Source organism: Anabas testudineus, chromosome 4, assembly GCF_900324465.2.
Source record: "Anabas testudineus chromosome 4, fAnaTes1.2, whole genome shotgun sequence".
In the NCBI taxonomy this organism is placed as follows: Eukaryota; Metazoa; Chordata; class Actinopteri; order Anabantiformes; family Anabantidae; genus Anabas; species Anabas testudineus.
This window is the reverse complement of record NC_046613.1, coordinates 17249206-17266248: the sequence shown is the minus strand read 5'-3', so window position 1 is coordinate 17266248 and position 17043 is coordinate 17249206. Positions and strand designations below refer to the sequence as shown.

The 17043-nt window shown below is 39.9% G+C and overlaps 2 protein-coding genes across 2 annotated transcripts; both read left to right on the top strand.

The window, feature by feature from the left end:
* The first annotated feature begins 469 nt into the window (after nucleotides 1–469).
* On the top strand, nucleotides 470–6425 carry tmem38a (transmembrane protein 38A). The gene is made up of 6 exons (XM_026344767.1): nucleotides 470–986; nucleotides 3805–3961; nucleotides 4062–4246; nucleotides 4666–4753; nucleotides 5075–5192; nucleotides 5699–6425. The coding sequence occupies exons 1-6, from the start codon at nucleotides 863–865 to the stop codon at nucleotides 5903–5905; spliced, it is 879 nt and encodes a 292-aa protein (XP_026200552.1). The 5' UTR covers nucleotides 470–862; the 3' UTR covers nucleotides 5906–6425.
* A 2183-nt stretch (nucleotides 6426–8608) lies between these two features.
* comp (cartilage oligomeric matrix protein) lies at nucleotides 8609–16678 on the top strand. Its single transcript, XM_026346514.1, has 19 exons — nucleotides 8609–8803; nucleotides 10758–10831; nucleotides 11018–11069; nucleotides 11327–11475; nucleotides 11962–12099; nucleotides 12620–12697; nucleotides 12888–13040; nucleotides 13235–13339; nucleotides 13641–13748; nucleotides 13846–14005; nucleotides 14113–14231; nucleotides 14499–14551; nucleotides 14626–14819; nucleotides 14901–15079; nucleotides 15173–15221; nucleotides 15314–15510; nucleotides 15750–15922; nucleotides 16040–16179; nucleotides 16440–16678. The coding sequence occupies exons 1-19, from the start codon at nucleotides 8737–8739 to the stop codon at nucleotides 16496–16498; spliced, it is 2247 nt and encodes a 748-aa protein (XP_026202299.1). The 5' UTR covers nucleotides 8609–8736; the 3' UTR covers nucleotides 16499–16678.
* The last annotated feature ends 365 nt before the right edge of the window (nucleotides 16679–17043 follow it).

The window sequence follows — 17043 nt, the reverse complement described above, 5'->3', positions numbered from 1 at the left end:
ATTATTAAACAACGTGAACAGAATTGGCCCACTTTACATTCAATTAAAAAATGTAAAGAGAGATGGGTGCACGTTAATCTCGAAGCTATAATACAAGAATGATTCCAGACAGATGTTATAGCTAAATATCTGAAACAAGGATGTTTAGTCTCAGAAAATAAAAATACTGCACATAGAGTTTTGGTTTTTGGGGCTTTGCCGCCCTCTTGTGGCGGCGGCGGTAATTGCTCTTATTATTATTCAAAGGAATTTAACATTTAAAACAATTTTAATGGGTTTGTTTTGCGTAATAATCTATATTTCATCGTGTTTCTGCGTCATCTTGAAGAATGAATGATGAATGAACAATGTAATCGAGCTGTTTGAGGTCGTTTGCTGTGAGTCAGTCTCGGTGCAGGATCTGATCCGGATCTGCGGTTGTTGTTTTTTTTTTTTTTTATTATGAAGCATTCAGTGAACATTTGTCCGCATTAAACGTGGACACTCGTCCCCGGTCCTGTCGTTTTCTTCGTCTTTCGTCTTCTGGCTCGGGATAAATAGTGATTATGTCGCTGGTGAAGGAACCTTTTGTTTCACCTCTCCAGCAGCTGACGTGTGGACCTCCCGTCGCCTGAAACGCGGAGCAGCTGGCGCGGAGCACAGATGATGATGATGATGCTGAGGCTGTGGAGATGAGTGGTATTAATAGGAGGACTTGAGTGTCACAGGCTTTCACTGTCGAGACCTGGGGGCTTGGTGGAGAGTCGGTGGACCGGGTTGGGGGGGATTCTATCCAGACTGCGCAGTAGGAATAATATTAATTATAATATAGAAAAACAAACAAACGAACAAACAGGGATTCACAGGTCATTGGACAGACAACATGGAGGTGCTCACAGTTCTTAATTTGGGCGATTTTGCCCAGGCTTTCTCCAAAATGGGAATGTTTCCTGTGTTTGATCTCGCTTATTACATCGTGTCCATCCTCTACCTCAAGTACGAGCCAGGTCAGTGTGTTTCTCACTTTTCTACTCAACTTCAAGGGAATATGTGATATTTATATATGTATGCCTTTATTACTTCGGTACATATTGTTATTAAAGCTACATTCATGTAGGCCCATCTGTGTGTCCCACATGCACTAGACACATTTTTAGAATAACACGTTTTTGTGCTACAACCCTACAAGGACTTTCTGCTGCTGTTATCTCTTATAGGACCCTATCCTTATAAAGCATGACCTGTTACATAAATCACTTGGTGTGAGGGAATGTCTGTTGCTGCAGCAGCCCGACCTCATTTACACTGTAGGAAAAACACAGATTAAACCACTCAGCTCTTGGTGATGTGTGATATTTTCCAAGATTTAAGTGATTTGAGCAACAGAGTCTTAGGAGAATGAAACACGAGAGAAGGCTTCTGCATACCAGTGACTAAGGCAATAAATAGAAGATCCTGAAATAGACAGCGGACATGGACCTCTGAAGCCCCTCTGCTGCAGTCCTGGATGTTATTTACAGTAAATGTTATACATGAAAAAAGCTGTTGAGCAAGAAGCCCAGCACCATCTTATAGTTACTGAAAGTGCGCAGCCAGTGATGAAAGTATAAGAAGTAGTAAGAAATCTTTACGTTTACAGCTTAAACAGAACCTTAGCTCTAAAATACACAAGCTCCTAGTCACTCTGATAATAATATTTAGGACTCCATACAACATGAGTTATCTGCAGAAAGTAAATGGACAATTAATGGTTAAAACATACCCGTCTATGTTCAGGATCCACAACATATCTGCAGTTAGGTGTTTAATGTCCAACAAACGTGTGCACAGTAAGTGAAAGATAAAGTTATTTGAAGCATCTGAATTTCCATAGTGAACTGTTGGAGGTTGAGTTGTATTGTGGGTAGTAGAGGCACCATGTTTTGAGGTGGTTTTGAGATGAATGTATAGAACAAAAAAGAATATCTGTGGTTCTGGGGCATCAATTTAGGTCCTTTAAAACAGAAAGTATCCATCATGAGAGTGTTACAGAGTCACAGAGTCGATCACTTTAATCTGTCAACAGGAACCATGTAGCTGTTGCGTTGCTGCAGCATGATGCAAACTAGTTTTAAGACCTTTCTTTTAATGTGAGATGCTAATTCAGTTTTCAGAATGGTTTAAAGTTTTAATTTGCAGCTACTTCATTACTAACGTTTGTGTAGTTTCTGTTGTTCTTTTATAATATGACATGAAAAATAATTACACTAAAGCACAGAAGAGTCTTAGGTCATACAGGTAAAGTCGCTTTGTGTGTTTCATCAGACATCAGCTTACCTGTAGCACCTGCCTAACAAAACCGACTGTGACTGTAACTCTACTGAACTTCATCTCCCTTCACATCTCAGAATATTTCACAGTCAAATGAGCACTTTCCATTTCCCACTTCCTACATGTGTCTCCGTAGATTCAGGTTTCACATGTTAGAGGAGCACATGAATGAGTTTTGAGGGTCGTCAGGAGCAGAGGCAGGAGAGACGAGTGTCACTGTGAAGGGTCAAAGGTTAAGACGGGCCTCACAGTTGCAAGGCAGGAGGAGCCGTTGAGCGGAATATATTTATAGGGCGGTATTTCTCAGGATCAGATTGCTTTCAGGGTGAGCACAAGTCGCAGGACTCGCCCTCATCCACCTGTTGTTGGAGACATTTGCTCACATTTACTGTACTGTGCCTCTAAAAATGTTACAGCAGTGGCAAACGTGTGTTCTACATGATCTTACAGACGTCATACAAGCTACGTGTTGTAACTTGTATGACATCTGTATTTATCTGTAATGCTGTAATTGAATTATTGTGATGCACAGACACCTGCCAGCCAATCAGAAACAAGGGGGTTTACATATGCACTGTGTAAACGTTTGACCACAGTAGGGTTTAGAAATGTTTTCTTTATGAAATATAAAGTCCTACAAACCAAAAATAATCCTAAATGACTGCATGTAAAATATGTCATATGAATTAAAGGAGCCATGTGTGCTGCTCGTGTCTGTAACCTGTAAACACTGAGTCACTTGTTGAGTCGGAGTATTGTTGATTCAGTCGTCCTGAGTCAATATGAGTTTATGATAAAGAGGTTTCTTTATCAGGGCGTGAAATGAAATGATGGGCCGGGCGTGGACAAAGATACAGCAACACAGACACACAAGGGATCCACTGATAATGGCTTCTGAAGGTCACTGAGAACAGTTTTCCACTGTAGGAAGTTTTTAAACTTCATATTTATGGCGGTAATCCATCTGAGCCTTGTGATTTCTAAAAATAAGAACAGAGATTATGTCAGAGTGCAAAAGCTGCTGTAACATGCACGTGGAGCCGGGTCATTAAATAGGTTTACACTTTATTTTTTTGCATTTTTAAATTAAATTAGATGGCTTTTCTAAATTGACATAAAATCATTAAGTTGGCTAATTATTAAAACTATTGAATTATTTAAATTAAGTTCAAATTAAAGTTTATCTGCAGCATATGTTGATTTCTCCCACTGTTCTTTGTGATACTAACACAACAGACGCCAAGAGAAGGGAGTATTCTGATGTTTTAGTTAAGTAAAAGCAGCGGTACAACAGTGTATAAATACTCTTCAAAATGTTATTTCAGTTAAAGTACAAGTATTTGCAGCAGTATCAAGGGTAAAAGCACTGAAACAGCACATAGTACTACTACTAATACTACTACTAATAAGAAAATACTACAATAATACACTTATTATTACAGACACTCACTACTGAGACACACATAACACATTTAGTTGAGGACAGTGGCTGATGGCTCCTCCTCTGTGTTGCAGGCTCGGTGGAGGTTTCTCGCAGGAGTCCCGTGGCCTCCTGGCTCTGCGCCATGCTCTACTGCTTCGGTAGTTACATCCTGGCAGACATCATGCTTGGAAACAGCCCTGTCGACTATTTCCAACACAACAGTCACATCCTGCTGGCCTCAGCCGTCTGGTGAGAGAATCCACAGATTTATAGTCACAAATCAACAAGAAGTTTTTTTTTTTTTTTTTTACCTCTTCTCACTCTTACATCTTGTTTTCCACAAACACAGGTACCTCATCTTTTACTGCCCACTCAACCTCTTCTATAAATGTGTGGCTTTCCTGCCCGTCAAGCTGGTGTTGGTCGCCCTCAAGGAAGTTGTCCGCACTCGGAAGATCGCCGCCGGCGTTCACCACGCCCACCACGCCTACCACCACGGCTTCTTCATCATGGTCATTGTCGGATACGTCAAAGGTCGGTGTCTCCCATTCTTAAATTATAGTTTTACATTTTATTGTGCAGACAGACAAGACTAGTTGTGGCCCAATCTTTACTCATCTTTTAAATCTGGGTTTTACTCTGAGTGAAAGATGACAAGCAGGTGAATACAAACATAATTCCTCAAGGAAGACAGGTAGAGAAGCGTTTAACAATGGTGATACTGTAAGAGATGAAGTGGTCATGTTGATGTTGAACAGTAGAGAAATCGCTTTAGAAATACAGAAGGCCGTCTCGCTCTTGTCTTTTACTGTTGCAGCCATAATGGTGAGGCCCAGCAGGCTTCCCTGTTTAAGATGTAATAGAACAAAAGGAAACAGAATAAGAGCAGTGACACGAGATACACACGAGACTTTTTTGTCCTCATTTTTTCCACCGTCTATTTTTACCTTCAGGATCTGGAGTGGCTCTCATGTCCAATTTTGAGCAGCTGCTGCGTGGTGTGTGGAGGCCCGAGACCAACGAGATCCTCAACATGTCATTGTAAGTCCTCTACCTCTCTGTGTCACCGTGCGCGTAGGCATTTTCAGGATGATGCAAGGCTAAAACTCGGAGACAAAACTAGGACTGTGACTGGGCAGTAATGTATTTGCTGAGAAGACTGTGATGTCAAAAAGTCTTATCCACCAAAGAGGTCATGGTTTTATTCATGACAGAAAAGTATTTTTAACTTTATTACAGTGGTTTTTATTATCCTTTGAACTGTTCAAGCCTTTGAGTAACATCATACTACTTCTGATTTTAGCTTAAATAAAATGCCTCTGCATCTCGTTGTCATATCATTGCTGACGTTTGTGTTTGCAGCCCCACCAAAGCCAGTCTATATGGAGCCATCCTCTTCACCATGCAGGAGGCTCACTGGCTGCCAGTGTCCAAGAGCATCCTCATCCTCGTCTTCACCCTGTTCATGGCCACAAGCAAGGTGGGCACAGCTCTGCTTCATGAAGTGTAGTTTATTCCAACATTATTCTGTCCTGTGTAAGAGGGTGAAAAGATTTTACAAGAACGATTTTCACTTGTCTGCTTCATGTGAAACGCTAGTGGCTCAAAACAATCTGAGGTTAAGTATGTTTTTTATATATGGTTTACTTGTTATGTCCCTCGTTTCTAGTTGTTCGTCACTTTTTCTAGGGAAAACATTCACTTACCTGCTTTCATGAAACCATGTGGACATAACATCCAACAGTTTCTCACTATGCATCTGATCTATAATTTGTGGCACCAGGGAGTGCATGTGTAATATTTAGATATTGTTACAAAATTCAACTGGTTAAAAATAGAAGAAAAACAAAATCAAATGTAAAAAAAGTATCTAACATAAAACAATTCAGCTCCTCCATGACTGCAGAGGTCATGTTGTGTTAACAAATGAAGTAAAGTGATCGTGAGTGCCTCTTTAAATATCTTAAAATCTTCCCGTCTCCTCAGGTGGTGATGACCGCCCGACATTCTCATGGCTCCCCCTTTGCCCTCATCGAGTCCTGGATTTGCCATCTGCTGTTCGGCTCCGCTCTGGGTGTCTCTGAGGAGGACCACCATCACACTCCTCCCACCGCCGCTCCGATTTCACCTCTCAAAACCAAGGAGGAGTTGAGCGAAGGTGCTCGCAAGAGGAAGGTGAAGAAAGCCGAGTAGGGCGCCGCACTGCACGAGTGAAACTGCATCTGACTCGTACTCAAGGCCTCCACACGATGGGACTTCCCATTCCTTTATAAGGAACATGGCAGTTTGATGTTTTTCCAAATGAGACCCTTCCTATCAGAGCAAAATGGTGCTTTCGACAGTCCTACATGGCACAAGGACTCTGGAAATACTTCGACAAATGTTTCCCACTTTAACCCAACCTGGACAAGTGCAACCTATTTATTAATGTGCTTGAGAACATCTGCATCTGTGTTCAACACTGTGTGGTGATCCACGTTTGTAGGAGCTGCATGGTCGGTTTAGGACAGTCCTTCTACATCAGCAGTTGTGTTACCAGGTGTCAGTGGTTTGCTTTTAGTCCACCAAACCTTATTTCATTACAGTCAGAAAAAACAAAACAAAACAAAAAAAATACATGAACCTGGCTCTGAACAAGAATTTCAACACAGTTGCTTTTTACATTGAGGCGAAGACAAATCCATGTCTTTGAATAAAGTCAAGAGAAACTTTGCGTCTGCTTGTTTTTAATGTCTTCCTCTAATTAACCTTTTTCAATTTAGTAGTAATAAAAGCTATTGCTGAGTTCTGAGTCTTAATGTATTTACATAAGGGTGTTACATATTACAAATAATTACACAGAAGGTCTTAGACAGGCCCTCAGGACAAGACAATATCAGGGAGAACAGGAACAGAGAGGAGAGGCTTAAACACCAGGCCTAAGAAAACAAAATGATCAGACAGAGAATTGAGGAACGTCGAGGAAGATGTTCTGAAACTGAGTGTTCGCACACTGAAGGCCAGGTGTGTAGATGGACCAGTGATGATGGGGACGTCTGGTGGCAGAGAGGGAGATGACAGGTGGCAGAGAAACAGACTGGATAAGATAAAGAAGGAGACAGGAATAAGTATTTTAGTCCTTCATCGAGTTTTATAGTGTAAAATATGTTATAGGTTTATTAGGAATATTGTGAAAATCCAAACATTCATCCAAATGAGTTGTTGTGGTTATTGCAGCAGAACATGTTTCTGTTTATCAAAAAGATATTTTCCTAAAATATCTCTTATTTTGAAATCATGGAGCCTATTTCTCTGTAGCCATGTGAAAACATTCTGACTCTTTCTTTACTTATATTTATAATATTTTTTAGTTGACTCCAGTTTATAACATGATAAATCTTTTAAAAAGAAGTGCTAAGATCCCACTATTGAAGATGCTTTTATACACAGTGTGTAGGGGTCAACCCGCAGCCACAACCGTGTCTTCATAAAGTCCTGTAGTACAAACATTAAACCGTTACTAATGAACTTTGCAGGAGGTTTGTTACACTCGACCTTTAACCTTCACATTCCTCACAGCGGCACAAAAGATCACGGATGAAAAAGATCTGTTGCTCTGTTGGAGCTCTGATGCTTCAGGTTGGCGGTTAACAGGAGGTCATCCAAAGGTTTTCTTTAACTTCTGGGATCATTCAAATCAGTTTTAAAGATGGAAAACCACAGAATCCACAGTAAAAAAAAACATCTTGTGTTACACTACAGTGGCAGATTATCTGAATTTACTGCCTCTACAAGCTTTAAACTCTGATCTCTGTGTTCTCAGAGATGCTGTGTTGTGTAATCCAGTAAAGTGTCCACGTTTCCAGCACAATGACAGAAATAAGTTGTTTGTTTTTCCAGTAAAGACCCAGAGTGAGACTTCCCCGCTCCGCTGGACAAGACAGGGAGGAGGTGGGGAGAACTTGTCAAGGTGATCTGGACCAAATCTTCAAAACCTTCACTGCAAAGAATTTAACCAGCATCTGCTGATCCCATTAGACACACACACACACACACGCACACACACACACACACACACACACACACACACACACACACACACACACACACACACACACACACACACACATTATTATACCACTATAGGGGCCAAGTATGTTTGCATATACAAGTATATTGACTCTAGTTTCTAGTCTCCTTTCGTAATTAGAAGCCGGAACAGCAACAACAGCAGTTAAAAGAAGTTGTACGGTGATACACACAAGCACGTACAAAGCAAACATCACTAGAAATACTGTATGGAAAGTAGGTAGATGAGAAGAGCTAGCTTCAAACATGACATTTTATGCAAACTAAAGCATTTATACTGTATGTACATGCATGGAGGTATGGGGGTTATGGTTATGATTTATATAATTTGGTTAGAATTAAGTTTCCCTTAAACAATTATCTGGTGTGACATTGTTAATAATGGAAATCAAACAAAACATAATCTTTGTGTTAAATGTTTTAGATCAAGGGTACTTTTTAACTTTAGTCTTTACACTGCTGTTTGTTTTATCTTTTCCAGGTAGAGACACAAATGACAAAATACTATTTGTTGACTTACAGTTTGTTTTCACATTAAATGCTAATGTTTTTCCAGATTTTAGTTTCCAAGCCACCAAACTAAACAGCCAAATTAGAAAAACTAAACCACTGCAACCATTTGTTCAATATGTTGAGCCATACATGTAAATCACCTTTGACCTACACACAGTTTGTTTTCAATGAGTTATTACAGTTTCTTCATTTTGGCCCCAAACTGAACAGAAACCGCACACTGCACAATGACACAAGCGGGTGTATCGTGTTGTGCAATCAAATCCCTGTTCTCCCTTCTTCCTCTTTCCAACCAGAGGTTTGCAGGACTGGGGATGTTAGGGGGGGTATAAAACCAAATCAGGAGGGAACTCAGTGCTGGAAGCAGGTTTTCAGGAGCAGCTGAAGGCAGAGAAAGAGAAAAGACAAAACTGCCGGAGCTGAGAAGTAGCAGAGGTTAAACCATGCTCAGGTTTCTGATGCTGACCTGTGCGCTCTGCATAGGACGACATGTTGCAGCAGCACAAAGGGGTGAGATGAACTTTTCTGTTTGATATTTTATAGTTGTTAGTTTTTTAACGAGTTATCTAATCTAACTCACAGCATAGAATACTTTAAATTCAGCTGACTACACAAGACTGTTGTTGAGGGTAAACAACAGGAAAGAAATAAAATGTGTTTATTTTAATTTGAACTGTGACAGTGAGAAAGAATAAAATGAAAACTAAAACTGCATTTATTAACTATAACATAGTTGGTACTGACTTTATTTCTACTTACTTAAATGTGACTTTAGTATCACAAATGACTAAAATGGACACGAAACAGACACTAAAATGATCTGCTGTATAGAAATCCTTTATCAGTAAGAGTGATTTGTTTTGAAGGATCTTTTCTCTGTGCTGTGGAATTCATTCAGTAAACACAGTTACCGCTAATGAGAAGAACACATTTGCTGTGCTTCTTGCACAGGACACGGTACGGCTCCTCTGGGGGAAGAGGTGGTGGTCCAAGTGGATGAAGGGGGATGTTGGAGGGTGTATGGCTCATTATGTTAAAAGCAGTTTAGTCCTTCAGGATCTGAGCACACCTGAGCACACAGTGTCTGCTGTGAGAAGTTGAATTACTCTGTTATCCAGACAAATTGCGATGTCTCACTAATCACTTCTTCATGCCTGCAGGCTCTTGTGCACTTTCTTCAGGTTAATGTCTCCCAGTTACTCAAAGTGCATTTTTGAATTTATACATGGGCAACTTCCAGTGTGGCAACTTTTAAACAAATATTGGAAGAAAAATGGTTGAAGGAAGATATAAATCTGCAGAGAAAATCCAGATAATATCCACGCTTGGCACTGTTACCGTGTTATATAGTATAAACACAAGGATGCCTGCAAAGTTAAGCTTCTATATGTTTGCATCTTGAAAAATGTATCATCCCATATCTGTAAAACCAATTTCACAGCAGCAACCCAAAACATTTCTGACTGCAGTGAATGTGTGGGTCGTGGATACAAATGGGGCCTGCCGTGGTTGAGGAATGTCAGGTATTAGACTGTGGAGTCCCCCCACGCTTACGCCATATTTACTCACTGAGTCTCAAAGCAACTGATGAGGCGCAAAGACATCAGTTTGTTTTGGCGTTTGATCAAATCTGGTTAATATACACTCACTGACCACTTTATTAGGTACAGCTGCACAATCAATGCTGTGAATTCTACATTTACACAGATATAATTAAAGTTTTTGTACATGTATAAAGATAGGGAGGGCAAACATTAAAAAACATTTCCTAATATAACACCTCCACTACCCACTATAAGCTCTGCAAAAAAAAACATATTTTAGAATTATCACCTTGTAACAAAGAACAAGACATCCTAACCAGATTAAAGTAGAATTCATGGCTGAGCTGCTGTATTTACTCAAGCAAATATTTGAGTAAAGTATAGAAGTTCCATACTTCCTTGCACTTCTACTATTTCACGGGAAAATGTTCTTTTTCCTAGAGTGCATTTATTTGACTTGATTTAGTTTCTAGTTAATTAATTAATTAAAGATATATATTATATATATATATCTAGATATATATTTTATGGATGCAAACATATGAGGACTTAGATAAAAATAAATAAAATGTGTGGTTAGAAACTCCCAAGAGTAAATTAAATATACCTGAACCAGTTAGTTGATCCATTAAACAGCTGTAAAGACATGTTTTAATTTTAACTAATGAAAATAATTATTAGTTGCAGCCTTTTATAAACCTATTAAAAATCAACTTCACTTGAAGCAACTGCAACAGTTACGTGTCTGTAAAATAATACCTCTTCCTTTTGATGCTTTAAATACATTTTCTTGTACATACTTACTTCTTAATACAGGACCTTTAGCTGTCATAGAGTAGTTAGTTAGTTACAGTGTAGTATTTGCACTTTATGAAGTGATGTTGTAATTGCTGAATGTTTCTTTAACTTTCAAAATCCAGATGGAGAAATCATCAGTCAGATTAAAATGACTAACCTTGCCCTCGCTGAGATCAAAGAGCTTCTGAAACAACAGGTAAACCACTTTCAATGTGCTGCTTTACGTTTATAGATACAGTAAATATAAAACTGTTCATTAAAAAATACATGCATTTAAATGTGAAGGGATGATATTACACAAAAACACAAAACACATTTTACCTAAGGAATTAATTTTGTTTTTAACACATTTGCCAGAATAAAAAAATTATGTATGTTCCAGATAAAAGAAATTGTATTCCTGAAGAACACAGTGATGGAGTGTGAGGCCTGTGGTGAGTTTATACTACACCTTTTTAATACTTCATACTAATACTTCAGTACTACATTTGAAAACACCCAATTTCAATATTGTAATTACCTCCTCATACTCTGGATGTTTTGCAGAGATTTAAGACAATAATGTAATGCTCATACTGTTTAAATCAGTGTCAATTCTTCAAGACACTGATACAGGATCATTTTTATGGGTTACTCACCTCTACAATACGACTCTTCAAATCAAATCTGAATAGCTGACCTCTCTCTTCAGGGATGGGAGGGCTGCAGCCTCGTCCTTCCTGTGTGCCCAATCCCTGCCACCCAGGGGTCAACTGTATAGTGACACCTGAGGGAATAAAGTGTGGAGCTTGTCCGGATGGCATGGAGGGAAATGGTACCCACTGCACTGATGTGGATGAGGTGCTCAGCAGAGATATGATAAACATTATATATCACTATATTATCACCATTGGCTGATTAGAGAATAAGAAAACATGTGTGACATCTAGTGGCTGGAGTGAGAAAGGCAGGTGACAGACAGGAAGGTCAGTTTAAACAGGACTGATGCAAGAATGCAGTAAACATGATGTCCAGGAATAACTGTCTAATATATAGAGTGAGGCAGCACTAGTAAAATTTTAACATCAGAGCTCAGTTAATTCCAGGTTTAAACAACAGGTGTTTTTTTATGGATGTGTTAAACTTTACAAACTGACGTCTGTCTGAAATTACAGTTTGATTAGTCTCACCTGTAGATTGGTGACCTGCCCAACAGAGGTCTAATCAGCCAGGGCAACTGAATACACACACGTGTGGGTGCACAGGATCACACATTTTGAAAACAAATTATCTTCCACATTCCTTAACGTCCTCATATGTGTGTTTCTATGACTCTGTTATCGGCAGTGTACAGTGATGCCGTGTCATATGGGTGTGCGCTGCATCAACACCTCCCCAGGTTTTCGCTGTGGCTCCTGTCCTGCTGGATACACCGGGCCCCAGGTCCAGGGTGTTGGCCTCGCCTACGCCACCGCCAACAAACAGGTCAGAGTTGGTGAACACACATGTATAAACACACTTTTCCACTCCTCTAAACTACTCTGTTAGGACTTCTACTGTGTAGTGTAGAAATCCTTTGACCTTGAATTTTTTTCACAAGCTTCACATGTTCCACCCTCATAATCATATTAGCCGAACCTAATAAATAAACCTAAAAATATTGTTGGAGTAGTAACAGTGGCAGAGAACACTTAAAATTATAAAAAGAACCGAACACAATTGCGTGAATTCTTGATAAAACATACAGTAGGAGTACTTTCCCTTTCTACCTCAGGATATTTGTCTTGTCTGTTTCACCAGACCTGTTCTACATCCATCAGCAACACCTCCCTACTCTTTTCTGTACACACAGTCTATCAAACAGAGTGAACTGGACTGTTTCAGCACCACCTTAATCCAAAATGCAGGCCTGTGTTCACTCTGCTGCACTTCATTTTCTTTTTTCAGTCTTGAAATGGAAACCAGTTGATACTGAATACTCTTTCTGTCTGTTTGTCTGGTTAAGGTGTGCAAGGACATCAATGAGTGTGACGGCGCCAACAATGGAGGTTGTGTAGAGAACTCTGTCTGTATGAACACCCCTGTGAGTATAAACAATATAAATCAAAATTAACAATAAATCACTGACGGTCAAAGTAGTAGATCTAATACAAAATGTAAAACGTGCATAGTATCATTATCCCGCTGGTCAGTGATGCCTTTGGAGCCTGTACATTTTTAAGTAGGAACACAGACTGATGCTAATGGAGTCATTACCTTGTCATTGCCATCAGGGCTCATACAGGTGTGGCCCCTGTAAAACGGGCTATGTTGGAGACCAGAGACGTGGCTGTAAACCTGAGAGAGCCTGTGGGAACGGACAACCTAACCCCTGCCACGCCAGTGCAGAGTGTATTGTACATCGAGAGGGAACAATCGAGTGTCAGGTGAACAAATCAAAAATCTTAAGACTTCTTGAGATCAGAGTTAAGTGGCTTTGTTTGTATTTTTTACAACACTGTGAATATGCAGTAATAGTAGCTGACGCTGTACATATATACCTTAAAGAGCTTAAGCCCAGGAGTGTACGACAGGGCAACAGGCAACAGTCTAAACAGTTTTTCATTTTCCACTCTCACAGTGTGGAGTTGGATGGGCAGGCAACGGCTACATCTGTGGTCCTGATGTGGACATTGATGGTTTCCCTGATGAGAAACTGGACTGTCCTGAGAGAAACTGTAAAAAGGTGAGTCTACAAAAGTAGAGTACAAATAAACACAATTTAGTCATCTGCAAAGAATAACATATTAGCATGTCACATGTAGATGTGGCAATATGTACAATGTAACTAAAGTAATTTTTTTTATTATAAACTAATTTCATGATAATTGAATTGAATTGAATGATTTGAGAAACTGAGGCCACAGCAGTGCAATAAATGGGTTTCTACTTTTTTGCCTGCCATCTCTCTTTATTGGATTTATTGCACCTTATTTTTGCTTTCCTTTTCTGCAGTCTACTTTACTTTAATAGTTTGCTGATTTCAGGATAACTGTCTCACTGTGCCCAACTCTGGCCAAGAAGACGCCGACAACGATGGAATTGGTGACGCATGTGACGAGGATGCAGATGGAGATGGGATCCCCAACACACAAGTTCGTTCATAAAGACAGGAAAATAAAAAATAAAGATAATTTAAAAGTCAAAAAACAAAAAAGCCTGTGTACATATAAAACATTTCTCTTTATCCAGGATAACTGTGTATTGGTGCCCAACGTGGACCAGAGGAACATTGATGAAGATGACTTTGGAGATGCCTGCGACAACTGCCGCGCTGTCAAAAACAACGACCAGAAAGACACAGATGTAGACAAATTTGGTGATGAGTGTGATGAAGATATTGATGGTGATGGTCAGTATTGTGCATAACTTAAATTTATATAAAAAGTAAAACAACAACATAAAAAAACTGAATTGCAGTTTTAAAGTTACAGTCACTGATGTTTGCTTTAAACTCAGGAATCCCCAATCACCTGGATAACTGTAAGAGGGTTCCCAATGCTGACCAGAAAGATCGAGATGGAGACAAAGTGGGAGATGCTTGTGACAGCTGCCCTTATGTTCCAAACCCCGACCAGGTTTTCTATTCAATGGAATAACACCCTTTGACATAATACTGCCTTTAAATGTCTGGTGACTCTTCAGGAACAATATGTACAGCAAAATGAAACACATGATATTCTAAGTCATCGGGAGAGTTGTAAATGAATATAGCTGCAAGTTCTGTGAAATAAATATATGTTGTGTTTCAACTAGTCTCAATCCACCAAGGTGCTCATTATTACTTTTGGGTTCATCGCCCTTGTGCTTTCTTCATGTTACCAATAACTAATTTCATTTCTCAGACGGACGTGGACAACGATTTGATTGGGGACCCCTGTGACACCAACAAGGACAGGTATATAAATATTAAAATAAATATTTGTCTTTTCATCTACATTATATAATTTCATGTACCCGTCTCTTGTCCAGTGATGGTGATGGTCACCAAGACTCTCGAGACAACTGCCCAGCCGTCATCAACAGCTCTCAGCTCGACACCGACAAAGACGGCAAGGGAGACGAGTGTGATGATGATGATGACGATGATGGCATCCCAGACCTGCTGCCACCTGGTCCTGATAACTGTCGTCTGATCCCCAACCCCCTGCAGGAGGACTCAGACGGTAGGTGATACTCTAGACATATCAAAGCACTGTATTTCTTTATAGGACACCAAACAGACTCTTCTGCGCTTTTCTTCCCAGGTGACGGAGTGGGTAACGTATGTGAGAAGGATTTCGACAACGACACTATCGTCGACACCATCGACGTTTGTCCAGAAAACGCTGAGGTCACCCTCACCGACTTCAGGGAGTACCAGACTGTTGTTTTAGATCCTGAGGGAGACGCACAGATTGATCCCAACTGGGTGGTGCTGAACCAGGTCAAGTGTTTCGGTTTTGTTGTTTTCATTTTTGTTACTGAACATGTACTAAATCTGGAAAATAAAACTTAAATCTGCTCTTTGTTTATGCAGGGAAGAGAGATTGTCCAGACTATGAACAGTGATCCTGGTTTGGCTGTTGGTAAGTGCTTTAGGTTATGTATGGGGGTTAGGTTTTCATTTCCTATCTTTATCCAGTGTGACACCTGTCTGTGGAACATTTTCCTCCAACAGGTTACACTGCTTTCAGCGGTGTGGATTTTGAAGGGACATTTCATGTAAACACAGTAACAGATGACGATTACGCAGGATTTATCTTCGGCTACCAGGACAGCTCCAGTTTCTATGTAGTGATGTGGAAGCAGGTCGAACAGATCTACTGGCAGGCAAACCCGTTCAGAGCTGTGGCAGAACCTGGCATCCAGCTGAAGGTAGTCTACTGTCCCACCCATACATGTAGAAAAGATCAATTGAACTTTCTGACAAAGGAAGTAGTGCTGTAGTTAATGATTTTATCAATGGTTAATTGTTTACTAATGCTGAATATATCTGTAATAAGCCATTAATAAAGCTTTGAAATCCCCTCAAACTGACTCTTTAACCTTTTTAAGTCCTTTATAACGACACAGTATCTGAACTCAGACTTGTTTTCATCTGTGGTTTTCAAAAGGCTGTAAAATCAAACACGGGTCCAGGAGAGAACCTGAGGAACGCCCTGTGGCACACCGGTGACACCAGCGACCAGGTGAAGCTTCTGTGGAAGGACGCTCGCAACGTTGGCTGGAAAGACAAGACCTCGTACCGCTGGTTCCTCCAACACAGGCCTGCTGATGGTTACATCAGGTACTGACTGAAATAACACTGTTGGATTAGATTTTCTTTTATCAGTTGAAACTCTCTGCGTTAAATTTGGTCTCTGATATGTTCATAATGCTTATTCTTCTCCTTGCTGGTGTACAGGGTTCGTTTCTACGAGGGTCCCAAGATGGTGGCAGACACAGGCGTCATCATAGATGCGACAATGAGAGGAGGCCGACTAGGAGTGTTCTGCTTCTCCCAGGAGAACATCATCTGGGCCAACCTGAGATATCGCTGCAATGGTGGGTAAAGTGTCAGAGAGGCAGGACTGTGAACATACAGTGTTCTTTAGATAAACGTCTGCACAGAAAGAGAAAACTGAACAAGTGTGCTGAGATCACCAGCTCTGGTGTGTCAACTGGAAAAAGACAGATTTAAATATTAGATTAATGTAGTCATAAATGCCAAGAGCAGCCTTTCTGCTTCTGGTTAGGTGTTTTTCGTTTGGCTGTTCGCAGTGTGAACTAACCTGTGATTTCACTTCTGCTGCTTCTTTTTTCAGACACTCTTCCTGAAGACTTTGACACCTACAGAGCCCAGCAGGTCCAGCTGGTGGCCTGATGAGACATGGACAAGAGATGAGCCAAGGGGATTCTGGGAAGAATTGGTGGCCCAGAAATAAAATAAAACAATCAAAACGTTCAAGTGATAGCTGAAATTTCTGAAATATTTGTAACTAAACATCAGCAAATCATATTTTATCATTGTCAACTCATAATTTCTGAAGAAACTAGAACTTTGACTAATGAATAAATGTGAACTTTGGTTCTGGATAAATTTAAAGCTGTTTTCTAGCTGTGATGTGACAAATCTACACATTCATACACTATTGATGCAAGTTTTGTTATTTAAAGTGTATCAAAAGATATGCTTTATACTTTTTTATACATTATAAAATATTAACCAAAGCCTGTTGTATATCTGCTGAACTAGAAACATGCTCAAAAATTTGACTTAAGTAACAGACGTGACGTTTTTCAAACTCAACAGCTTTTAGTGGAAATCAACATTCTGAACATTTCACAAGCATGCGCATATCCAAAATAATCTTTTAAGTTTTGCATTTGGAAATACAGATTACAAAATAGAAACGATAGCAAAGACAA

Bases quoted from the DNA above. Each gene is read 5' to 3' on its own strand.
- tmem38a (XM_026344767.1), top strand. From the start codon at position 863: ATGGAGGTGCTCACAGTTCTTAATTTGGGCGATTTTGCCCAGGCTTTC. The intron at 987-3,804 runs GTCAGTGTGTTT...TCTGTGTTGCAG, and splicing joins CTACCTCAAGTACGAGCCAG to GCTCGGTGGAGGTTTCTCGC. The intron at 5,193-5,698 runs GTGGGCACAGCT...CCGTCTCCTCAG, and splicing joins TGTTCATGGCCACAAGCAAG to GTGGTGATGACCGCCCGACA.
- comp (XM_026346514.1), top strand. From the start codon at position 8,737: ATGCTCAGGTTTCTGATGCTGACCTGTGCGCTCTGCATAGGACGACAT. The intron at 11,476-11,961 runs GTGCTCAGCAGA...TGTTATCGGCAG, and splicing joins ACTGCACTGATGTGGATGAG to TGTACAGTGATGCCGTGTCA. The intron at 13,749-13,845 runs GTTCGTTCATAA...CTCTTTATCCAG, and splicing joins ATGGGATCCCCAACACACAA to GATAACTGTGTATTGGTGCC.